The sequence below is a fragment of the Sphaeramia orbicularis genome, chromosome 19 (assembly GCF_902148855.1).
Source record: "Sphaeramia orbicularis chromosome 19, fSphaOr1.1, whole genome shotgun sequence".
Taxonomy (NCBI): domain Eukaryota; kingdom Metazoa; phylum Chordata; class Actinopteri; order Kurtiformes; family Apogonidae; genus Sphaeramia; species Sphaeramia orbicularis.
The window spans coordinates 2,162,150-2,189,020 of NC_043975.1; the positions used below are offsets into that span (position 1 = coordinate 2,162,150).

The 26,871-nt window shown below is 34.2% G+C and overlaps 1 protein-coding gene across 1 annotated transcript in view; it reads left to right on the forward strand.

Annotated features, from left to right (window-relative positions):
• The window catches only part of ankfn1a (ankyrin repeat and fibronectin type III domain containing 1a), a 103,681-nt gene that overhangs the window by 38,943 nt on the left and 37,867 nt on the right, over positions 1-26,871 (forward strand). Inside the window, exons 7-8 of the mRNA XM_030122187.1 lie at positions 19,914-20,036; positions 26,478-26,673. Of these exons, the coding sequence (XP_029978047.1) occupies positions 19,914-20,036; positions 26,478-26,673 (319 nt within the window). The remainder of the gene's footprint in view (positions 1-19,913; positions 20,037-26,477; positions 26,674-26,871) is intronic.

Here is a 26,871-nt window from a genome sequence, read left to right on the forward strand (position 1 = left end):
AACCTGAACAAATATGAACAACCTGAAACATTTTAAGAGAAGTACAATTTTAACAAGATTCTGCCTGTTACTAAATGTTGTGTGTTTGTAGATCCACTGTGATCTGTAAGTTCTAATGTACATGTGGAAAATGATAAACTGAGGCAGAATACTGTTAAAATTACACTTATTTTTTCAGTTTGTTCATGTTATTTACATTGTTTGAAAGGATAGTTTGTAGATGTAAACCTTTTCATCATGTAAATTGACTTTTTTCACTCTTAAACATAGAGGAAAGTTTGGAGTTGACATTATTTATATATTATTCTGTTATTATTTTACTGGTTGGGCCCACTGCAGATCAAATTTAGCTGAATGTGGAACTGAACTAAAATGAGTTTGACACCTGTGACTTAAATAATCATTTTCTGTGAACACACACATACATGCAAACCACAGCTTATAAAATACACACTTCAGGAACTAAAGCACCTTTTATATGTGGATGAGAGGTGTTTTTTTTTTTTTTTTATCCGTACATCATCAGTCCTTGACCATCGTCCTCCCTCTTCTTCCATTCACCGTCTTATGTAATGTCATTTTCTTGTTAGAGCTTTGCATTGTGGGGTTTTTCAGACTTCAGCCGTGATTTCAGGCACCAAAGTTGTTCAAAGTGAAAAATGACATTCAAGGTTTAACGCTGCGGGACCTGTTACATAATCGATGCATCTAGGGTGGGTTTTTTGTTTTTTTTTTCTGTCAGATGCTGCAGACATTAAAAACATCTGCATTGTGTTGTATCCTGCTGATGTTCTGATGGAGCTGGTGTGTAGTTCACTGACACTGGGTCATTTCTAAACTGACTGGGGCTCGTTCCAAGGTGGTTCCAGGTTGGGTTTTGTTTTTTTGTTTTTTTTTTCTTCATAAAACGCGGCGTGAGAGAATTTGTCGACACCGGCAGATTCATGTGAAGCCGAGCCGCAGTCGTTCATCAGCTCCATTCAATCCGCCTTCCTTTTCTCCTTCCCGTCGCCATGGCAACGCACAGCCAGAGGGCCATTATTCTTAATGGTTACCTTGGGCCCCAAATTTGTGCATGAGAGCGACGGAGGAGAGGGAAGCGTTTGCTGCAAAGTGGTCTTAGAGTCTGCATGCAGCGGCCAAGCGGCGCGGCGTGTGTCTGTGCGAGTGTTGTATGCAATTAAAGTACTTTTTTAAAAAAAAAACTGCGGCAGTTGTCGTAGTGGCGATGCCGCTGTCGGCCCGACTCCATGTTGGAAGCGAACGGATCTGAAACTGCAGATGAACAGAACAAATAAACGGTTTCACCTGCAGAACATCAGCCCGTCACACAAACAATGGCGACATCCAGCCTTGAATGGATGCCGCCGCCACCGCCAAAGTGTACGAACACACATTTTATCAAACAAAGATTCATTACAAACAGGTACATATACGTTAATTCTTTGTCCACGGTGCTGATGTTGATCTGGAGTTGGTCCCCAAAGCCTTCAATGGCAGCACAGTGATGCTAATGTGCTAATGCTAATGCTAGGTGCTGTGTGTATTATGGGTAAAAATACAGACGGAATTTCACTACAGGGATAATAAAATAAGTGTAATAATGTCTTTTTGTTCTGATACTAACCTCAATACATCATTGAACCCATTTACATGACCATAAAAATCTGATATTTATTTATTTGTACTCTAACAGTCCGTTAATGTGACCTTTATATTCTCTTTGTTAGTATTTTATTGACTCTATAGTATTTTTTTAGAGCTGAAACAATCGACTCGAATCGATTAAAAAAAACAAAAAAAACAAGGGAAATAGGTTAATAGTTTGTCCACAGTACTGATGTGTATCTGGAGTTGACTAAAAGGTCACTTTTTTTTGTGATTTACATGTAAATGAGTTTGAAGTAAACGTCTTATTCTGAGTAAATTTCATGTAATAAAGTGGTTTAGTGGCTTTTATTGATTCTATCCATGTAAAATCACACCCTCGTTCCATGTAAACAACTGGTTTTTCTGTATTTTTTCTTAGTTTTAGGGGAAAAGAAACTTAATTTTCTTATATTATGTCATACGAAAGCAATTAAACAAAATGTAAATTTAATATCAATGTTGTTGGTTTAATTAATTTGACGTTTTTCAGCAAATATCAAACACTTCAGCCACAGTCCAGGTTTAATGCATTTTACTCTGTAATTTTATCTTATTTTAGATTTTTCTTATATTTCTGCTTTATCTGTACATTGACCGGCAATGTCAAGAAAGGAACCCATACAAAATATGTTATTATTATTATTATTATTATTATTATTGTTATTATCATTATTGTTATTATTATTATTATTATTTCCATCTTGTGTGTTATTGGGTTCATACATTTCTTTATTTCCATCTTCATTTTCTTCAGTCCTGCGTCGTTTTTCTTTCTAAACCCAGTGTTTGATCCATTAAATCTGCTAAATTAAAGTTCAGTTCAGGTTATTTTTAAACCCATTTAAGTCCCTTTAATGCGTCATTATCCAACACAGACCATGTGAATGTGCAGGTTTGAGTCTTTTTCATCCATTTGCAGTGATTTCTGTGACACTGACATTTAAAACCAGGGCTTTTATTATTAAAGTCCTGTTAATTATGAGACGATCACAGAAAAGCAGAGACACATTCAACACATTCAGCCTGTTTTTACGTGAAGATAAAACTGTCGAAACAGAACCATGTCAGTGGGTTTACAAACAGACGTGATGATGGAATCAGGTTTAATGTTGTTATAAGAGAACTGGTTTGTTCGTTTTATTTTCTGAAGTTTTACTTTTCTGTTTTAACCTTGAGTTGATGCTTTTGTTTCTAAAATGACACATGATTTTCTACAGAAACATTTACTTCACATCATAAAACGAGCACGGTTACTGAAACGAAGAGATTCTGCATAAAATGGAAATGAAGGGAAGACTATTAACAAACAATTATAATTAGTCTTTCAACATCATTTTTATCTCTTTTATTCTGCATTGATTCCTTCTCCTTAGACGTCTGGGTGGGTTTATAATATATATAATAATTTATATATACAATATAGGTATAATGATAATATATTATATAGATATACCAGGAATAATAATACAATAATTTATAGAAATAGCAGTAATAAATAAATAAATAAATAAATACACACACACACACACACACACACACACACCAGGTATAATTATACATGTGTGTATAGACAGATAGATATAGAGATTGGTCGATACAGCAGTAATAATAATATAATATATAGATACAGCAGGTATAATAATAATAATATATAAATACAGCAGTAATAATAATAATATATAGATATACCAGGTATAATACTATAATAATATGTAGCTATACCAGATCTAATAATAAAGATATACCAGGTATTATAATAATATAATGACATATAGATATACCAGGAATAATAAGTCAGTTTTATTTATAGAGCGTTTTTCTCAGACGGGTCACAAAGTGCTTTACAGTGCAGATACAGATAAAAACAATTAAAATACAAAATAAAATACAGTTTTAAAATGCAGTTAAAAATACTTTTCATTTCCTTCTTTTACTTCATTTTATGTGTAACTTTCTTCAGATTTTCATTGTTTCATGTGAACTTTTCACAGATTCACAAACAGATGAACTTCATCCATCTTTTATATCATTTAGTTTTTTGGTTTTTTTTTTTGTCATTTTCATCTTGATTTATCATTTAGTTTCATCCATAATGTGTGTGTTATTCTGTGGTTGAATGATGACCATGTACAGCACAACCAAGATTAACCCAGAATATGTAGCAGAACCAGACAGAACCAAACAGAGCCAGGCAGAACCAAACAGAACCAGGCAGAACCAAACAGAACCAGGCACAACCAGACAGAACCAAACAGAACCAGACAGAAACCGGCAGAACCAGACAGAACCCCCCAGCAGAACGTCTGATCCAGCTCCAGTGGGTTTCATTCCTTCAGACTGGACCCGCTGGTGTTCTGGTCTTGTCGCTCTGGGAGACGCCGACGCCACATTTGTCTGATTGATGCGAGTCATTTCCTTCCACTGTGGGGCTGATGGGAAACTCCTACACACACACACACACACACACACACACACACAAACACACACACACACACCCCCGCTGCGTCCGCTCCATTAAAACTCGTTCGGGCGCTGAGTCGTGACTTGGCGCGGCGTTCGTGGCGAGTCGTTTACGAGACACTGATGCCTCCTGAGTGACTGGTTTGATTTTCACTGTTTTTCAGATGAATCTGTGACTCGTGTGTTCTGTTACCGTTAACCACCCGTCACCATGTCGACATGCCGCATGACCAACATCACGACTCGTGAACGCGAATTCAGCAACTCAAAGACGAGAACTATATAGAAATTAAAGCTGCATTAATACGAGAAAAACCAACAAGCGTGTTCTATTATTATTCATGATCTGAGTTGGAACATTATTTACCTAGAGGTTATTAGTGTTTACATTTTTTACAGTGTTTTCCTCTTGTGACTTTATAATTTTCATCCTTTTTGATTTTTTTTTGCAATGTTTTCATCTTGTTACTGTTTTTTTACATCGTTTTCATCGTTACCTTTTTTTGTCGTTTTAATCTTGTTACTTTTTTATACTTTTCATCTTATTACTTTTTTTACATCATTTTCATCTCGTTACTTTTTTAAAATAATTTGCATTTTTTTTACCACGTTTTCATCCTGTTACTTTTTTTAACATCATTTTCATCTTGTTACTTTTTTAACATCGTTTTCATCGTTGCTTTTGTTTTACATCATTTTCATCTCGTTACTTTTTTTTTTACATACTTTTCATCTTGTTACTTTTTTTACATCGTTTTAATCTTGTTAATTTTTTAAATCATTTTCAGCTTGTTACTTTTTTGACATCGTTTTCATCTTACTTTTTTTTTTACAGCGTTTTTATCTTGTTACTTTTTTATACTTTTCATCTTGTTACTTAATAATTTTCATCCTGTTTTTTTTAACGTTTTCATCTTGTTACTTTTTTACATTATTTTCATCTTGTTACTTTTTTAACACCGTTTTCATCTTGTAACTTTTTTTTACACCATTTTCACCTTGTTACTTTTTTCATTGTTTTCATCTCATTACTTTTATTTTCCATTGTTTTTCTTGTTACTTTATTTTTTTTTTTACATCATTTTTATCTTGTTACTTTTTTTTCATAGTTTTCATCTCATTACTTTTTTTCATCGTTTTCATCTTGCTACTTTTTTTTTTTAACATCGTTTTCATCTTGGTACTTTTTTTTGTTTAACATCATTTTCATCTTGTTACTTTTTTAATAATTTTCATCCTTTTTTTTTACATTGTTTTCATCGTTTCTTTTTTGTACTTTTCATCTCGTTACTTTTTTCTTTACATCCTTTTCATCTTGTTATGTCTGCAACATTTTCATCATTTTTACCTTTTTTGTTTTTTGCATCATTTTATTTTCTGTTTTCATTTTGTTACATAATATTTGTGATTTTTTTTTTTTCCTTTTTCTTTCATCACTTTCATCATTTTTGTCATACATTTTCTTTCGTTTTTTTCTTATTCCATTTTTTTCATCATTTTATTCTGTTTTTTATATTCTATGTCATTTTCACTTCGTTTTTCATGCTGTACTTTATTGTAGTCTGTGTGAATGAACGACCTTTTTCCTTAAATTTTTTTGTCGGTTAAGGTTGAACTCATCTTTTCATTCTGTTTCCGTCCACAAACACAGAAGTCGTATTAAATCCCAGACCTTTTATTCGAACGTTGACCTTAAACCCTCCTCCTCTTCCTCTTCGTCATCCTCTTCCATCCTCCTCTTCTCCAGTCTTCACCTGTTGGTTTTCAATGGTTGCCATGGAAACAGCTGCCAGCCAATCAGCTGCGGCGTCTGCTCGGAGCTGCACGACTCTGACAGATTAATTGTTTGCAGTTGTTTGTGTTTGTGTCGGTTTGTTGTGATCGACTTCAGCGAAAACATCCACAAACGACTGAAGCGTTTAGACTAGTTCACTTGGATCCTGTCGGATGTTTTCAGGTTCTGTTACAGTTTATTATCCTGTCAGTCCGTCTGTTCAGGCGGAAGTCACATATATGTACAGATAAAAAAAACATGTATATACAGATAAAAAAAACACATGCATGTACAGATAAAAATCACATGTATATACGGATAAAATTGCATGCATTTCCAGATAAAATCACATGTTTATCCAGATAAAATCACATGTAAATAGATAAAATCACATGTATATTCAGATAAAATCACATGTATATATGGATAAAAATCACAGGTAGATACAGATAAAATCGCATGTATATGCAGATTAAATCACATATATATACAGATAGAAATCGTGTATATACAGATAAAACTCATGTACTGTATGTATGTAACTATTTCCCTGTATTACTTTTATCATATATAATTAAGTAAATTTTTCCTGGAATGTGTAAATTATTTCCCAGAACGTCCAACATTTCCACTCATGTACTTTAGTTCACCACGTTTTGAAAACTTTCCATGGGTTCACGTGTCTTTTTGTAGCAGTTCTCTCTGGAAAAAAGTCCGCTCCTCTGGTACGATCTACACATCACACTATGAATAAAAATGAATACAGGTTAAATATTTTTGAATACAAACTGAATACTTTGGATTAAAATACTGGTTTATGACACCACAAGAATAGAATGACTTTATTGTCATTATACGTTTGTACAACGAAATTAAAAGAGACGACTGTCTTGTGGTGCGTAGTGCAAAACAGTTTAAAAGAAAAACAAGTGTTCAGAACGCAAACTTCCACCAAACACCCTGAACAGTGTGCATGTGCAGATCGACTATTTCTGTTTAAACTCAACAGTTTCCAGGTTGTTCCATACACAGAAACAGTTGAATCTGGTCCCAGTCATGTGTCTGTCCAATTAGATTCAATTCACATCAATATTAGTTGAGTTCTAATTTTAAATGTGTGGTAAATGGGATTTTCAATGTTCAGTGTAAACGTCCACAGAGTCCACATTCCACAGTGGATGTGGACAGTTTAGTTCCAGATACAAGAGATTGTTCTAAGCTACAGGTGGATCCAACTGGAGGAGAATCGGAGTCGTTTTGAATTTTGGATGAATTTTGGAAAATGTCTCAGTGATGACAGATGGAAAATTGTAGATGTTGTGACCTTGCTGTGACCTTGAACTTTGGCCTACTGGGACCAAAATGGACTGGGGTTGGTCCCAGGGCCTAGGCCTATCTGTGGGGAAGGTTTGGGAAAGATGGGTGGAAGAGTTTTACACTAAAGTGGAAAACAAACAAACAAACAAACAAACAAACAAACAAACACACAAAGTAAAGTGATCACAGTACTTCCTGGTGGAGGTAAAAAGTATAAATATGTAAACAGAATAAAAACAAGCATGCTAACCAACCAAGAAACAGTACAGATAAATATACTGTATATTGCACTTTGATATACACACTTTAATTATACTTCTGCTGTCTCCTTTTCGAGCGCCAAAAAATGTACTTTGACCATGTTGTATAGTTCTGTATCTGATGATTCAGTGAGCTCGAAATAAAACTAAACTGAACTAAAATAAGAGTATTTTCCATCAGTTTTAGTTCAGATCCAGGACATTTTCACACATGGAAACTTCATTTATGCACAAAAGTAAAAATACAGAAAAAGTAAAAAGAAAAGTAAAACAAGAAAAGCACTCTGAGAGTGCAGACCTCCGCCAAGACAGATCCCCCCCCCCCCGATCACCACCAAAATTTAATCATTTCTTCCTTGTACCAGTATCAACATTTCCTGAAAATTTAGTGAAAATCTGTCCATAACATTTTGAGTTATCTTGTGAACAAACACACAAAGCAAAGTGATCACAATACCTCCTGGTGGAGAGAATAAAATACAGAAAATCTGACAAATAACGTGAAACATTATAAAGGTATAAATGAATAAGATAAATATGCAGCAAAAAGTCACATATAAGTCAGTCTGTTAAAAACACAATAGAATCAGTTCATATTTTACAGTACAGACCGTATAAATGAACAGTAGATGATGTTAAATATGTTTTTTTGTATGTTTTTGTTTTGTGGGTTTTCTCTGTTGTGAATTCTCTGGTTTGTGTCGACATGGACCTGTTTCCATCTGAACAGTTTTACAGTTTTACAACCGCTGTGGAAAAACCCAGCAGACACTGAAACCACCACAGATGAAGGAACCAGGACTTCAGACCCGGGTCACATTTACGGACTATTATTATTATTATTATTATTATCATTATTATTATTATTATTATTATTATTATTATTACCGTCTCTTTTACATGATTCATCTTATTGTTTTTCACATTCAGTCATTTACGTTAATTTTTTTTGTTTTTGTTTTTGCATTCTTTTATGTGTCTTTTACATGATTTTTGTCCTGTTTTGTTTTTAAAAAGCCGCTGACATTGGTGCAAACATGATGATATTGGACAATATTTCATCATTTTCATTTTTTTAAATCTTTTTTGATGGTTTTTATCCTGTTTATTTTTTGTCATTCTTCACGTTCTTTGTATCATCTGCGTTTTTTTGCATAATTTTTGTTGAATTTTATGCATTTTTGTCTCATTTTATTTACATTCAACAGAAATCTGACACTGACATCGGTGAAGACACGCCGATATTCAGCATTTTCACTTTATTATCTTTTACCATGTTTTCATTTTTAGTCTTTTTTTTTATCATTTATCACGTTCTTTGCATCTTCTGTTGTCTTTGTCGTATCTTTGACATAATTTTTGTCGCATTCTACACGTTTTTGTCTCATTTTCTTTACATCCAACACAGAATTCTTCATCGTTAATATTAAAATAGTTTCTGTTTTTAAGTCTTTAAAGCAGCATATGACTGTCATTAAATTTTTTTGGTCAAATTTGTAAAACCTCAGTTATTTCCTAATGATCACTAATCCATTAGTCTTACAGTGAACTAGGAATGCAGAACTAGAATGCATTATCTATTAATAAACACAGATTTACGATTAAAAACCTTCAATAAAACAGGACAAAATAAATGTGACACTGACGTCAGTAAAAAGACGTCGATATTGGACGATATTTCAGCTTTTTCAGCATTTTCATTTTATTTTTTGTGACATTTTCATCTTTTGTATTCTCGTCATTCATTGTCTTATATCTGTCTTCTATGTAGTCATTTTTGTCACATTATTCTACATTTTTGTCTTTTTTAAATTTATTTACCAGCAGAAATTTTCATTATAAATATAGAGCTAGTTCCTATTTTAACATCTTTAAGTCCTTCATTACATTTTCTATGAATCAACTCAGATTTATGATTAAAAAACATGAAAAAAATATCTATATCTGACACTGACATCGGTAAAAACATGTTGATACTGGACGATATTTCAGCTTTTTCATCATTTTCATTTTATTATCTTTTATGATTGTTTTTCTCTTATTTATTCTTTTTTTGTCATTCATCGCATTCTTTGCATCATCTGTGTTTTTTTGCATAATTTTTGTTGCATTTTACACATTTTTGTTCTATTTTATTTACATCCAACAGAAATCTGACACTGACTTCGGTGAAGATACGCTGATATTCAGCATTTTCATTTTATTATCTTTGACCATGTTTTCATCTTTAGTCTTTTTTTTAAATTATTTATCGCGTTCTTTGCATCTTCTGTCGTCTTTGTCGTGTTCATTTCAGTCGTATTCATTCAATATTCCTATTTTTTCATTGTCTTATATCTATCTTCTATGTTGTGTTGTCATTTTTGTCGCATTATTCTACATTTTTGTGTTTTTTTATTTATTTACCAGCAGAAATCTTCATTATAAATATACGACTCGTTCCTATTTTAGCATTTTTAAGTCTTTTATTTAATTATCTATGAATCAACTCAGATGTATGATTAAAAAATATGAAAAAATATCTATATCTGACACTGACATTGGGAAAAACACGTCAGTATTTCAGCATTTTCATGTTTTTTCAATCTTTTATAAAATTTTCATCATATTTTCCATCTCTTCCACCTTGTTCTTTGCGTCACGTTTTTTTTTTTTATTTCGTTTTTTTGCAGCTTTTATCTCTTGTTGAGTATTTTAGATATAGTTTGAAACCATAAATATTTCTCCAGTTTCTTCAGCTTCGGTTCATAATTAATATTTATCCGTATTTATCAGCTTTTGTCTTTGTATTTCGATGATGAAGTTGTAAAAATAAGAATCGGTAATTCCCATTGGTCCATTGGTCCAGATGCAGGTGAACGCCGGCCTCTGATTGGTCATTAAATGGAGGCGGACCGGTGCGTTTACGACCGTTCACTTCCTGTTGTTTGCATTAAATGGTCTTATTTAAACACAGCTGCTTCCACAGATAAGAAACGACTGGATTCACACTGAAGAGTCTTTGTGTTTGGAAAAGAATCGAACCGGAGGCGACGGGAAAAAAACAAACGGAAACGAATGTTACAGTGCTGCGTAAACAAAAAGAAAGAAAGAAACGACAGGAAATGATGGGAACCAGGTCGATTTACACAAACATTTACATATTAATTAATTAATAACTGATGGAGAAAGGAAGTGTTGAACTGATAAGTGTTGAATTGTGTTTGACCTCCTATTGTTTCTGAATATTTCAACTGTTTTTGAGTTCTAGTTATATTTCTATTTTCTTTATTTACTGATTTCTTCACAATCATCACAAATAGATAAAATAAATGACAAACTGATGAATATTACGACATAAAACACAGTATTGCAGAGTCTCATTCATTATTTCAGTAAACATTAATTTTCTAAAAAAGAAAAAATTATGAAGATCAAGTTAAAACATGTTCATATTTGTGTCTGATTAAACCAAAAAAAGCAGAAATTACTCCTAAAATAAACTTAAACACAGAAATACCAGAAATAACTGTTGAAATCCAATAAAAAAGTTAAATACAAGTTTAAGAGTCAAATAGATGTTTTTGCAGTAAATAAAATGTCTTTTAAGCAGTTTCTGACCTGAAATTAATGCGAAAACCTGAAAAACATCTAAAAACTATAATATAATAACAGTTAAATGGTCAAAATGATTCCCTGATGTGTTTTGAAGCAAAAATAATGACAATAAATCCTCTGTTATATTGATAATATAATATAATATTCTCCTGAATTTGGTCACATTTTACATTTTTAAAAAAAAATTCTTATAAACATTTATTTTTTTTTCCCCTCATGTTTTTTACTACAGTGAGTCAGTGGCACCAAAATACTCAAATATCTGTGATAAATTGTATTAAAAAAATACCTACAAAGATGTTTTAATGGTTTTAAGCAGAAAAATCCCCAAATTCTCAAATTTAGATTCTGTTAATTGTAAGTGTTGAATATTTTCGTCATAAATCTTTGATTAATAAAGAATTAAATTAAATTGATTCAACAAACAAACCAATAAATCCTTTTATTAGGATTAAAGTTCCATCTATTTTAAATATTATTGTGATTTATTGGCTTTTTTTCTTCATTTAATCCACATTTCTCTAGCGTTTCAGTCATATCCTGTTATTATATTTCTGTATATTTTCCATTGACATAAATAAAAGCACGGAATCACCTGAAAAAACCTTGTTTGTCGTCGTCGTCTGTCATCCGTTACAAAAATTTCAATCGTCTTCTTCTCCGAAACAACAATTCCAATTGACTTCAAACTTGGTACACAGCTTCTTTATGACGATGTCAACAAAAGTTTGTGAAATTATTTGGATCTGGATCTGATTCTGGATTTGGTGCCACTTTGAAAAATTTCCCCATTATAACAGATAGGAAGTGGATGGATGCAATAAATCAGTATCAATGATATCAAGTTGGAATTTGAATTTTTTACAGATCTGATTGGAATATGAGCAAAACATGGGCTATTTCTGTAATAGAATAAATACACAGAACTGGGTGAGAATAGACATCTGGATACATTTCCCAAAGCTTTGAATTTGGCCGGTAAACTACAGGGCCATTGGTCCGATTTTTTTCCACTTACCATATATATCACATGTCATTTATGGATTATAAACCTTTAATCTGTGAAAATATCAATTTGCGTCACGGTTTTAAGCAGAAAATGAAAAAAAAAATCCTCAATTGAAGAATCGACTTGAAAGCTTTCATATAATCTCATGAACACTGTGTGTATTTTATCTTAATTTTTCAACTGTTTTCCATCCCATGAACCTGATGTTGTCTCTGTAGTAAATTATAAATACAAGATATAATTTAAAAAAAAAAAAATATGAAAAGGAATCAAAGAAACTCTAAATGAATCCAGACACAGTATCGTCTTTTCTACAGTTTCTTGTATTTGATCAGTTTTTCGGACCGTTTCGCGTCCTATAAACCTGTATTTGTGTGCATTTTTCCTGCAGCGAATGTTTTTTTTTAGTAAATGTTCGTTCTTGTCTCCGTCATATGGTTTTAAGCAGAAAATGAAAAAAAATCCTCAATTGAAGAATCGACTTGAAAGGTTTAACCCTTTCATCCATAGTGGTCACTCCAGTGGTCACTCCAGTGGTCAGTTCTTCTCCAGCTGTTCTCTTGTATTTTCATGGATTTTGCTGGTTTAGTTCCATATCAGCCACAGTGGACGCTCATGCACCATCCCATAATACACTGACATTCAGACCATTACTGTCACTTTGCTGTTCTTGATAAAACTGATCTGCACTAACATGTTTGAGTGTAAACCACTTGTTTTTTGTTAGACACAAAGGTTTTTTTGCATATTATCTCCATGAAATGAGTAATAACTAGCATTAGAATATGTTAAAATGTGAGAAAACATCAGATTAGCAGCATTAAAAATGTTTTTATTTCATTGTTTTTATTTCACTTTCTTACGGAAGAGGATTAGGACCACTGGAAAATAAAAAAGGTGTAATATATATTTTTTTATTATTATTTTAAGAAAAAAGTCAGAATTCTGACTTTAAATGCTGAATACGAACTTTTTTTTCCCCAGAATTCTGACTTTAATTTCCAGAATTTTGACTTTAATTTCCAGAATTTTGACTTTAAACTCAGAATTATGTTTTTTTTTTTCTTCAGAATTCTGACTTTAATCTCACAATTCTTAATTTTTTCTCAGAATTCTGACTTTTTCTTTTTGAATTCTGACTTTTTTTTCTAGAATTCTGACTAATCTCAGAATTCTGAAATTTTTCTCAGAATTCTGACTTTTTTTCTCATAATAATAATAAGAAATTACATATTGGACCTTAGTTTATTGTATTTTTTTCCAGTGGCCCTAATTCTCTTCCCTACTTTCTGATATTGGGTTTTAAACACATGTTTCTTTACTTCAAAAATTAAATGCATGGACATTTTTGTAACTCCATAAAAAAAAAAAATCCATCCCATTGTTTTTTTCATGCCTAAGGGGGAATAAAAACACTCAAGAAAAAAATCTTGCCTAAGGTTCTCATAAATCATGCATGAACGGGTTAATATAATCTCATGAACACTGTGTGTATTTTGTCTTAATTTTCCGACTGTTTTCCATCCCATGAACCTGATGTTGTCTCTGTAGTAAATTATAAATAAAAGATATAATAAAAAAAAGTAAAATAAGAAAAGAAAAAAAAGAAACTAAATAAATCGAGTCACAGTATCAGCTTTTCTACAGTTTCTTGTATGTGATCCGTTTTTTCGGACCATTTCACGTCTGTAAACCTGTATTTGTGCGCATTTTTCCTGCAGTGACTGTTTTTTTCAGTAAATGTCCGTCCTCGTCTCTGTCATGATTTTAAGCAGAAAATGAAAAAAAAATCCTCAATTGAAGAATCGACTTAAAAGCTTTAATATAATCTTATGAACATTGTGTGTATTTTATCTTAATTTTTCGACTGTTTTCCATCCCGTGAACATGATGTTGTCTCTGTAGTAAATTATAAATGCAAGATGTATTTAAAAAAAAAAAAGTAAAATAAGAAAAGGAATCAAAAAAAGTCTAAATAAATCCAGACCCAGTATCGGCTTTTCTACAGTTTCCTGTATTTGATCCGTTTTTTGGCGTCCTATAAACCTGTATTTGTGCGTTTTTCCTGCAGTGACTGTTTTTTTTTTTTTTTCCCAGTAAATGTCCGTCCTCTCCTCGTCTCCTCCTCCTCCTTGCGTTCGCTGAGTGTTTCCCCTCCTCCACCGAGTGTTCCAATACACCACATGAAGCATCTCCTCTCTCTCCTCCTCAAACATCTCATTATCTCCCTCTCTCCCTGTGTGTGATAGTCGCTTGCCCTCTCGTTCGCCCTCCCTCTCTCTCTCCCTATCTCTCTCTCTCTCTCCCCGTTGGCGTGTTGCGATGCGTGTTCGCTGAGCAGGTGTCCGCCGCCGGAGCTCCATCCATCCATCCTTCCATCCTTTTTCATTCATCCATCCATCCTCCAGAGAAGGGAGCAGAGGCGCGTTCTCACACCCAGGGACAGAGCTCGGGGTCTGGGTCTGTGCGGCCGCGTCTGCCCCCTCCGCTCTGGTTCTCTGGTTCTCTGGTTCTCTGGTTCTCCTCCTTCTGTGGACCGGAGATGACCCAGACCTGCGGAGCTCCAGACCCAGAGGCGTCAGTGGCAGAGGTTGAACCCAGCAGACGAGCTCCCTCCGGGGCTGATCTGCTGCTCCGACACCTCCAGGTCCAGTAGATGTTTCAGAAGCGCTTCTTAAATCCAACAAAAAAGCAACTTCAGAATCCGACAGGTGTTCATTTTTTTTTACTGCCATACGTGGATTAATCGTTTTTCCAAACTCGGAGCGTCGGTAGAACTTGGATAATATGGATCTTCTTCAGACTGGAACGGTCCAGATTTCAGCGCCGCTCTGACAGTGAAGTGAGTATTTGTGCTGTGACGGTTGTGGAAAACGTCAGCGTTTCAGATTTGACAGGTGTGTGCTTTTACTGCAGTCTGCTGCCAAGTCCACAAAGCTGGACCCGGGTCAGCAGAACTTGACTCTGAGTGACGGATCGTATGAGGATTCAAGTGGAATCACTGACTTCAACAGGAAATAAAGGATTAACACAGTTCATTTTTACAGGTTTGGAGTTTAAGGGGCATTTAACCCTTTCATGCATGAATGATGAGAACCTTAGTCAAGATTTTTCTTGAGTGTTTTTATTCCTCATTAGGCATGAAAAGAACAATGCGATAGTTTTTTTTTTTTTTTTCGTGGATTTACAAAAATGTCCACTCAGGTATACCATGCATTTTATTGTTGAAGCAAAGAAACGTGTATTTAACCCTTTCATGCACAGTGGTCACTCCAGTGGTCAGTTGTTCTCCAGCTGTTCTCTTGTATATTCATGGGTTTGGTTGTTTTAGTTCCATATCAGCCAACACAGTGGACACTTCTGCACCATCCCAAACACTGACATTCAGACCATTACTGTAACTGTGCTGTTCTAGATAAACCTGATCTGCACTAACATGTTTGAGTGTAAATCAATTGCTAATTGTTATTAGACTGTAAATAACAGTTTTCTTAAACAAAAGTTTTTTTGTTGCATATTATGTCCATGAAGTGAGTAAGAACTAGTATTAGAGTATATAAAAATGTGACAAAACATCTGATTAGCTGCATTAAAAATGTTTTTCTATCATAGTTTTCACACAGTATAGAAGTTTAAAAAATGCCTCAAGTTTAAATTATTTAGAAATATTGAATTGAGATGGTACATATGTTTTTGTTGTTGATTTTTTTTTTTTTTTTTTTATGGCGTGAATGCTTGATACTGTACACATTTAAGTTGATGTAAGCAGTGTATTAGGTGACAAGGACAGGCAAAAAATAAGCTTTTGCTTGTAGCCTATTCCTTTTTTGAGTTTTATGTTCATTACGATTCATGTACCAAGTGCAATGATTGATGTAAAACCAAAATAAATTCATTCATTCATACAGTCATTCATTCACAGTAGATCACTTTCTGATGATGGGTTTTAATTGCATGTTTCTTTGCTTCAAAAATTAAACGCATGGTGTCCAGCAAAGTGGACATTTTTATAACTTCATGAAAAATAGATTCATAAAAAACTTTCAATTGCATTGTTTTGCCATCCCTAAAGGGGAATAAAATCACTACAGAAAAAATATTGACTAAGGTTCTCATAATTCATCCATGAAAGGGTTAAAACTAAATATCAGAAAGTTGAATTTTTAATACTGCTAATCTTGTGTTTTCTCACAGTTTAACATATTCTAATACTAGTTATTACTCACTTCATGGACATTATATGGAAAAACAAAACAAAAACAAAAACATCTTGTTTAAAAAAACAAAACAAAACAACCTTGCTAATTACAGTCTAATAATTAACCATGCATTTCCACTCAAACATGATTGACAGATCAGGTTTATCGAGAACAGTAAAGTTACAGTAATGCTGTGAATGTCTCTCCAAGTCTTTCTGCTAATACTTCAAGGTTCACTGTGTATGCTGTAGATGTGAACTAATGCTATGGAATGTGTGGGTGTAGCCTTAATTTTTAAAATATTTCTAATTTTATGAATGTTGGTATTTTACATCCTACCCAGGGAAGACAGTTGAAAAATAGCATTTTTGCTAATACTGGCACATTTAAAGAAATGTTCATTAATGTGTACTGTCCCTGCTAAATAAACAAATAAATAAGATAATAATTAAATACATAAGCATCCACTGGGTTGGCTGATTATGCAACTAAAACAACAGAACCTGTGAATATACAAGAAGAACAGCTGTGGAGTAGCTGTCCACTGGAGTAACCACCATGCATGAAAGGGTTAAGGAGAAGCAAAGTTCCTTTTTTTTTTTTCTTCTTTGTGCATCATCACGACATCCAGACTGATTTACACTTAAATGGGTGAAACAATAAGACGTAGAAAAGATGAATAAGAACGCAACAAATCAAAAATAATTTAACAGACTAGATATAATGTGATGAAAATGGTATAAAATGTGAATTATTTTGACTTAAACATTGTCACTTTTTTTATAAAGTAAAAAATATGTAATGACACAAGGTCTAATTTCTCCACCAGGATAAAATATGTGGAATTTTATTGCTTAATATTGCAACATATCGTAATATACAGTATCATATATCACACACAGTTCATTTTTTTTATGTTTTTAGTTTCAGGAGCATTTAAGGAGAAGCAAAGTTCCTTATTTTTCGCTTCTTTGTGCATCTTCACGACATCCAGACTGATTTCAACTTAAATAGGTGAAACAATAACACGTATAAAAGATGAATAAGAATACAACAAATCAAAAATCATCTAATAGACTTGATATAATGTGATGAAAACAGTATAAAATGTGAATTATTTTGACTTAAATGTTGCCACTTTTTTCTTTAAAGTAAAAAATACTTAATGATACAAGGTCTAAATGTCCACCAGGACAAAATATATATAGAATTTTATTACTTCATATTGCGACATATCGTAATATACAGTATCATACATCACACACATCATATTGTATTGTAACATATTTTCCGTCATATCACAACATATTGTAATACATAGCATTGTATCACATTTTATATCGTAACATGTCACATGGTATTGTATCACATATCAGTTTGTAACATATCGCATCATATCGCAATATATTTTAATATATAATATTGCATCATACATAGTGTTGTGACATATCACTTTGTATTAATATCATATATTGTAGCATAATCCTGTCATTATATTGTCATTATGTAACATGGTGTATAGTATTGTATTGCATCATATTACAACATATCACCGCATCATATCATATATAATGGTATATTTGTTGCATTGTATCATATCGTAATATAGTGTAATGAACCATACATCATATATCGCATCACAATGCATCATATAGTATTGTTACATATCAAATCATATGTCATATCGTATTATATCATGCCATATGGTATTATTTTGCATCATATCGCAACATATTGTTATTGCATCGTATCATTGTTTTGTAACATTGTTAGATATTGTATTTTAATATGTTGTATCATATTACACCGTATCCTGTCATATTGTAACATGTTGTGTCATTGCATCATGTCACAACATATATTGTATGATATATCGCATTGTATCATGTCACGTCTCATTAAGTCTCTCTATGGTATTGCATTGCTTCACAATGCAACATTTAATGTACAGAATTGTATCGTGTCATGTCGTAACAGATCACTCCGTATTGTATTGTAACCATTTTATCATATTGCATTATATCGCAACATATAATGTAACCTATTGCATTGCATCATATCACATAGTATCGTGACATATCTTATTGTATTGTATCATGCTATATGCTGTTGTATTGCATCATATTGCCACATATTGTCATTGTATTGTATCGTATTGGAACATGTAAATTCTATCATCATATTGTGACACATTGCATCATATCACAACATAATGTACAATATCCCATTATATTGCATCATTCCCAACATATGTCACAATATATTGTCATTGTGTCGAATTGTAACTTGTCAAATCCTATCATGGTATCGTATCATATTCACTGTCGTATCATATTGTAAAATGTCGTATCTTCTTTCTCACAGTATTTTCGTCTGATGTCTTTTTTTTTTCCTCTGTGAATCTTCAGATCTGGTTTCTGCTCATCTCAATCTACTTCTGTTATCTTCTGCTTTTTTTTTCCACTCACAGTTTAATCACTTGTCGTGGACTTTGTGTTTTTTTTTCCTCTACGTTGATGATACTGTTGTGTACGTGTTGTGTTCTGGTTTTCCTTTCAGATTTCCACATTAATTAATGTCATTTTAAATCAGTTCAGGTGGATTTACTGAACAGGTGTTAGAGCTGATTCATTTTACACCTGAATTTGCTTATTTTAACGCTAGTTTTACAGCTTAACCTTCAATTAAGTAAAGGAAAACGCAATGATTGAACATAGACAGGGTTGACGTCACACACACACACACACACACACCAAGGTTATTATCGTTAACGAAAACTAATGAAATGATGAAAACTAGAATTTAAAAAACTTTTTTGTTAACTGAAAAATAAAAACTATAATTAAAAGAAAAAAACAATAACTAACTGAAACTGTATTGTGTGTTTACAAAACTAAAACGTATAAAAATTATGGCTAAAATTCCCTTTGTTTTCGTCGTTGTCAATGTCAGATTCATATGAAATCGATTTATTTCACTCGAGCAATTTTAGCTAGCGGCACCATATGATATTTAAGGGTCCGTCACTTGTGTTCACTTGTGGTTTCCAGTCGTCTTCTGGTCCCCACTCTACCTGGAAACATGGAGACTAAAGCAGCAGAGTCCTGTCTGGGATTGATTTGAATACGACGACAGAGAAGAAGAGAAAAGAGACGATTAAACTAAAACTAAACTAAAACTAAACTAAATCTAAGCATTTAGAAAAGAAAAAAAAAACTAATAAAAACTATCAAACCTGCTCTAAAAACGAATTAAAACGAACTGAATTTGAGAAAAAAAGTCAAAACTAAATAAAACTAAACTATAATGAAAAATCCAAAACTATTAAAACCTTGACACACACACACACACACACATAAACATACATACACTACAAACAAAAAGTTAAGGATATTTAGAATTTTTTGGGCTATTTTGTTTTCAGTTGGGATTCTTGCAGAGCCCTTGTTAGTTTTTTGTGTGTGAATTGAATTGAAATTTTTTTAATGACCAGACGTAGTTTTATGTAGAAATGGCAAAAATGACCCAAAAAAAGACCAAAAACAAAAGAGAAATCTCCTTAACTTGTTGTTTGTAGTGTACATGCGATATAATCCTGCAGATAATCAGAGCGGTTCTTTCCGTTTGTGTTAATTGTGCGTCTTCAGGTGGGACAGTCGGATCTCTCGTTTGGCCCAGAAGTGGAACCAGAGACCAGGAGATGCTCTGATCAAAGACCTGAGACCCCTGTTTTACCCGGGAATCCCCCGATCCGCCACCAGCCTGGACAGGTCAGTCAACACGAAGACGTACAAACACGTAAAGACATGTTTGTAGAAAGAAACAAATAATATTAGCATCTACAGCACCATGTGATCAGGGTCTGGTCTTCACGTCGTGTAGATCAGGGGTCTCAAACATGCGGTCCGCCAAAGGTTCCAGTCCAGCCCGTGGGATGAATTTGCAAAGTCAAAAATTCCACAGTCTTGAATTGAACTAAGCAAAAAAAAAAAAAAAAAAAAATTAGCTTGAATTAAGGAAAAAATGTTGAATTAAGCAAAAAAAATCTTTAATTAAGGAAAAAAACTCTTGAATTAAGCAAAAACCATAGCAACCATGTATAAAGTGGCAGGAATCACCATAGAAACCATGTATAAATTGGTGGGACTCATGATATTAACCACAATAACTCAATAATTCCACGGTTTATTATTCTACATTTTACACCAACACAAATGTAATAAGTTTGTCAGTAAATCATAAAAACATCTTGTCCTGACGTTCAAATATCCTGCTGTAACATACGTTCAACACACAAGGCACTGTCTGTCTGAAAATGGCAACGTTTGATTGTATTTTCTTGACAGAAACAGCCAGTGGAATAGAAGTGGATTCAGAGACGCTTCCATTAGTCATTTCTACTCAGTAAATAGTGTTTGTTTCGGCCGTCCAGTCCCATCTTTCAGATTTGACAGGTGTGTGTGTGTGGTTTTCTGGTGCGAAGTCGACAAACCTGGAGCAGAATCAGTGTGAACTTGGCTCTGGGTGATGGAGAACATCAGGATTCAACTGGAATCAGTCAGTTTTAACAGGAACAATATGACGGAAAATTGGATTTGAACTTCCAGATTATTTTTTTTTTAAGGTTTTTTGTACTTTTAGTTTTATGGATTTGAGGCGAATGAAGGATGTTTGGTTTTATTTTATGCCACTGTATATCTAAACAACATCCAGATGAAGCAAAGAAATGAATAAAAGATAGACAATACAATCCATGGGTGAAAATCACACACAGCAAATGAAACAAAATGATTATGATGAAACAAGACAACAATGATGCGACAGACAAGACATAATGAGATAAATAAATGTGTCAGATATTTATTGAAATAGCACTTATTTACTTAGATGGTCATCTTCATTCAGCTGAATCTTCTGTCCATTATGGTGAAAATATTTTGGTCATTTGAAGAATCAACAAACCATGTGTAAAGTCAACAAAGAAACTCCATGTAAAGTGGCAGGAAGCACCATAGACACCGTGTTTAACCCAGAAAGACCCAGCGCTGCTTTTGTGTCAGTTGTCTACTCAATTCCATAATTTCACTTTTATCTACTGCCATTTTATGTACCTATGTGTTTTATATATGTATGTGTCATTTTAATTGTTTTATTTATTTTTAACAACTTTGTATGATCCCCGTGACCCGAGTGAGGATAAAGTGGGTTCAGAAAATGAATGAATGAATGAACTTTGTATGATGACCTTGAGTGTCCTGAAAGGCGCCTATGAATAAAATTTATTATTATTATTATTATTATTATTACCACCAAATTAATTTTTCTCTATATTTAACTTTTCCTAAGTGATTTATCATTATTTATAATATTATCCTCTGTGCTTTGCGTTTTTTCAGTGAAAATCAGGTATTTTCCTATAATTAATTCACTGATCATGTAGATGTTCATAAAAGCTCAGAGTAAAGTTCAGCATTATGATATAAAAAAAACCAGAGAAAAGTAAAGAAAAACTGATTTTTTTTCAGTAAAATCTCTCCTTCACTGAACGTAAACCCAGTGTGTCCATCCACTGTCACTGATCCAACTCTATGGGTTTTACTGGGGAATCAATGTTGTAGAAGATGACGGTGTTTCCACGGTAACTACGGAGCCTCTGAATGTCCAAATGGGTCATATCTGATGACCATGAAAAGACGAATAACTGTATTTTACACCAATTATTGACATGTTTTGATAGGATTAGTGGATCAGAAGTTATTAAACATTTTAAATCAGTAGATGCCATTGATCACCAGAGGCTGTTTGGGTCTGTATGGATTAAATTATAAGGTGGATCACAGTAGAAACCATATGCAAAGTGGTGGTTATCACCATAGAAACCATCTGTAAAGTATGGAGTGGGGGAATCACCATAGAAACCATGTATAAAGTGTAAAGTGGCTGGAATCATGATTTTAACCACAATGACTCACATTTACTAAACAGACTCCATGGTTTAACTGTCAACATTTTACAACAACCTAAATGCAATACATTAAAATAAATAATGAAAATATCTTGTCCTAATTTGAGGAATCAACAAACCATGTGTACAGTGGTGGTTATCGCCATAGAAACCATATATTAAATATGAAGTGGGGGGAATTACCTCGGAAACCATATATTAAGTGGTGGGACTCACCATCGAAACCATCTGTAACGTATGAAGTGGGGGGAATCACCATAGAAACCATATATTAAGTGGCGGGAATAGCCTTTGAGAAAAATGGATAAAATGGTGGCAATCTCCATAGCAACCATGTACAAAGTGTAAAGTGGCTGAAATCATGATTTTAACCACAATGACTCACATTTACTGAACAGACTCCATGGTTTAACTGTCAACATTTTACAACAGCCTAAATGCAATACGTTTGTCAGTAAATAATGAAAATATCTCATCCTGTCTTTCAAACGTCCTGCTGTAACCTTAAACATTTGGGCGACTCTGAACATGTTGGCGTTTCATTGTATTTTATTGACAGAAACGGCCACTCCAGCAGAAGTGGTTTCACAGACGCTTCCATTAGTCATTTCTATGTGGTCTCTACATTCTGACGCTGACTTTAAACCTACGTCCAGGTCTGAACAAATACAGCAGCGCCTGTCAGACATGAAACACCTCCGTCCGTCCAGACGGGGCTGTATTTACCGTCTGAACTGTTTGTTCTGCGCTGCAGTTATAAAACTAGTTTGTTCTCTTTAAATTATTAAAGCTGCCTCCTCATCTCTGGGTTGGTTTTCCTCTTTGTGGCTGTCAGTTTCTTTTTAATTTTAATGCTTGTTTTATGCAAATGTGACGAGTGTATTAGTCTGTAAACGTCTGCAGTAGTAGATAAACGAGTGCAGTGTGTTGACGTTATGAAAGAGGAACAGTTTGGAGGTTATGCACAAAGACACGAGGATGGAAGGAAGACGCTACAGAAGAATTAATGTTAAAACTAAAGCATTAGAGTTTAAGTATGCTCAGTTTTTATGTACGTCAGAATTCTGTGACTACATTCATGGGAAAAATATTCAGCTGTGATTCTATTGGTTCTTTTGGTCAACTGATCGTCAGACTTAGAAAATATGACTGAAAATGACTTGGATCCATGTTTCGATTCCAAACTAAAGTTAACCCTGAACCCCCCCCCCCCCCCCCAGGGGTATCAAACATATGTAGGGTCCGCATTCAGACCAATAGGACCTCAGGTGAGTCCAGTCAAATAAGAACAGAAAAACCTGGAAATAATGACAACTCATTCCCATACCACTTCATTCCCATTTCTAAACTATCCTTTAAAAAATGTGAATAATAGGAATAACCCTGTGGCAGGAATTTATAAAAACTGTATAAAGTGGTGGAAATTGCCATAGAAACCATCTATAAAGTGGCAGGAATGGCCATAGAAACCATGTGTAAGGCATAAAATATTTAGTAATAGATACAATATTGTTCAAATTACAGTTATTTCCCTTTAGATATTTCAGGTTGTTCTGGTTATTTACATTTTTTGTGAAAGGACAGTTTATAAATGTAAATATTTTCATATCATTTTACTTTTTTTTTTTTTACACTAAAACAAAGACAAATATGTGTATCTGTCATTATGTATAGGTTATGGTAATATTCTTCTGTTCTGCTCCACTGGACATTATAATGGTCTGAAGGTGGAACCTGAACTAAACTGATGATAGTTCAACGGGGGCTGGATTGGACACTTTGACGTCCAGTTTTGGGCCACGGGCCGTATATTTGACACCTCTGCTTAAGCCTTTACAGGACACTTATAGAAATACTCTGAAATTCAACATTTCAACTATTGGAGGACATAACAAGACTTTATTACTTTGGTGAAATTTGTAAAAAAAAAAAAAAAAAAAAAATTGTAGAAAAATGATGGTCAATGAAATGACCATATTTAGTTCCTTACCCATAAAAATGTCGAAAACAAAAAAGAAAAAATCCACAAGTAAATATATATGTTGATGCAGAGGTGGACCTTCCAGACCCTGGAGACCACCTTGGACCCCTCACTGGAACTGTCGCTGTCCTGTAGTGTATGTGGAAATGACCAAAAACAGTCACTTGCCCGATAAAGGGTTAAATCAGTTAAATCCAGACCATTTCCAAACCCTGGTGTGGGTTTTTCCCGTCCATTAAACCGCCGTCACCTCGCTGACTTTAGCTCAAAGGACACGTACGGCTGTAACGACACATCGTTTCCTGCTGAGTTCATCGAACACTCCGAGGTTTGACTTTTCGCATAACTCGCAAAGAATCAACCAATCAGCCACCAGCGTCGACGTCCTGCTGCGATAAGAGCAAAAAACCAGCCCAGTCTCATTTAGATTTCATCCTGTTAACGGCCGTCAATGGTGTCTTTTCTCTAAACTCTTCAACACCTGTAGAGAAACAACACGTCTGATGGATGCAAATAATGAAAAACGTGACAATAACACTTTAATGTTACGGCTTTATCGTGTGTGGAGGGAACGCAGAGCAGCAGGTTTCCCATCAGGAGACAATTCAGTCAAACAGTGCAATGTTCTTTATGTTCTGCAGCTTTATTTCTGTTGGTTTTATGTGAAATGGAGGAGGTTTAAAGTGGAGAAGAAGGTAAAACTAATGTTTGGCGAATGAAAATGAGATGTTTCTGGAGTAAAAATACAGGAGAACGGACGAAAACATGCTGGAATTTTCCATGTTTTTTGAAACGTCACATGAGAAAATTAGACTAAAACGTACAAAAGTAGAAAAGAGTAAAACAGTAAAACAGTAAATAAGAAAATAATCATGTAAAGAAATATGTACTGGTCTCAGCTTTAAGTATTAAAAGCAACAAAATAAAAATGTAAAAAAAACGGAGCAAAATGAAAACATAAAATATAAAAATGCAGCAAATGTAAGATGCAACAAAAGAAAAAAAAATTGAAATAATGCAAAATATGAAAATGATGTAAAAGACGCAACAAAATGAAGTCGTAAAACTTAGAACAAGACAAAAATGTAACAAAAAAGTTCAATAAAAACATCTGATGCAACAAGATGAACAACGCAAAATATGAAAATGATGTAAAAGACGCAATGGAAGCTGTGCAAGATGAAAATGCAACAAAAAATGAAAACAATGTAAGAAAAAAACAAGACAAAAATGTAACAAAAAAGTAGGAAAAGACAAAAATAATCCGGAAGGCGCAACCAAATGAGAAATATCGAGAAAGATGCAACTGCGATATAATTATAAAATATTTGTACATTTTCATTTAAAATGTTTTCACATTAAATTTTATTGTGAAACAAAAGGGAAACGACGCAAAATACAAAAGTGATGAAAAACACAGAAAGAAAACGTAGCAAAAAGAAAAAGCAACAAAATGAAAGCATCGTAAAAGACTAAAAACATAGTACAAAAAAACACAACAAAATGAAAATGTAACAAACTGAAAACAAAAAAAATGCAAAAATGACAAAAGACTCAGTGAAAATGTAAAAAAAAGTCAGTAAAAAGTGAGAACAATGTAATAATTTGCTTTCCTGTCCTCCGTCCTCTGTCCTTTATCTCCGTCCTCTGTCCTTTATCTCCGTCCTCTGTCCTTTATCTCCGTCCTCTGTCCTTTATCTCCGTCCTCTGTCCTTTTTCTCCGTCCTCTGTCCTTTATCTCCGTCCTCTGTCCTTTATCTCCGTCCTCCTCTGTCCTTTATCTCCATCCTCCTCTGTCCTTTATCTCCATCCTCCTCTGTCCTTTATCTCCATCCTCCTCTGTCCTTTATCTCCGTCCTCTGTCCTTTGTCTCCGTCCTCTGTCCTTTATCTCCATCCTCCTCTGTCCTTTATCTCCGTCCTCTGTCCTTTATCTCCATCCTCTGTCCTTTATCTCCGTCCTCCTCTGTCCTTTATCTCCGTCCTCCTCTGTCCTTTATCTCCGTCCTCTGTCCTTTATCTCCGTCCTCTGTCCTTTATCTCCATCCTCTGTCCTTTATCTCCGTCCTCCTCTGTCCTTTATCTCCGTCCTCTGTCCTTTATCTCCGTCCTCTGTCCTTTATCTCCATCCTCTGTCCTTTATCTCCGTCCTCTGTCCGTCCTCTGTCCTTTATCTCCATCCTCTGTCCTTTATCTCCGTCCTCTGTCCGTCCTCTGTCCTTTATCTCCGTCCTCTGTCCTTTATCTCCATCCTCTGTCTCCACAGACGTCTTCCGGCCATCATGACCCAGCAGATGCAGAACCTCCAGCTGTCCCAGAACAGGAAGTGTCCCGGCGGACCGGCGTCGCCCAACGCCGCCAAACGCCTTTATCGAAACCTGTCAGAGAAACTGCGAGGAAGCACCTCATCCTTCGAAGACACGTACTTCTTCGGAAAGTCGGACCGACTCCGCAAGGCCTCGGTGAGTCCGAACCCTGCCGAACTTTACGTCAGTTTAGTGAAGTTTTTAATTATCGGATAAATTCCACATTATCTGAACTTCGTAGTTATTATAGTGAAAAAAACACACGACAAGATGAACACTGTCTAATAACACAACAACAACAGAAAAGAACAATGGAAAATATAAAAATTATACAAAAGATGCACGAAAATGTCG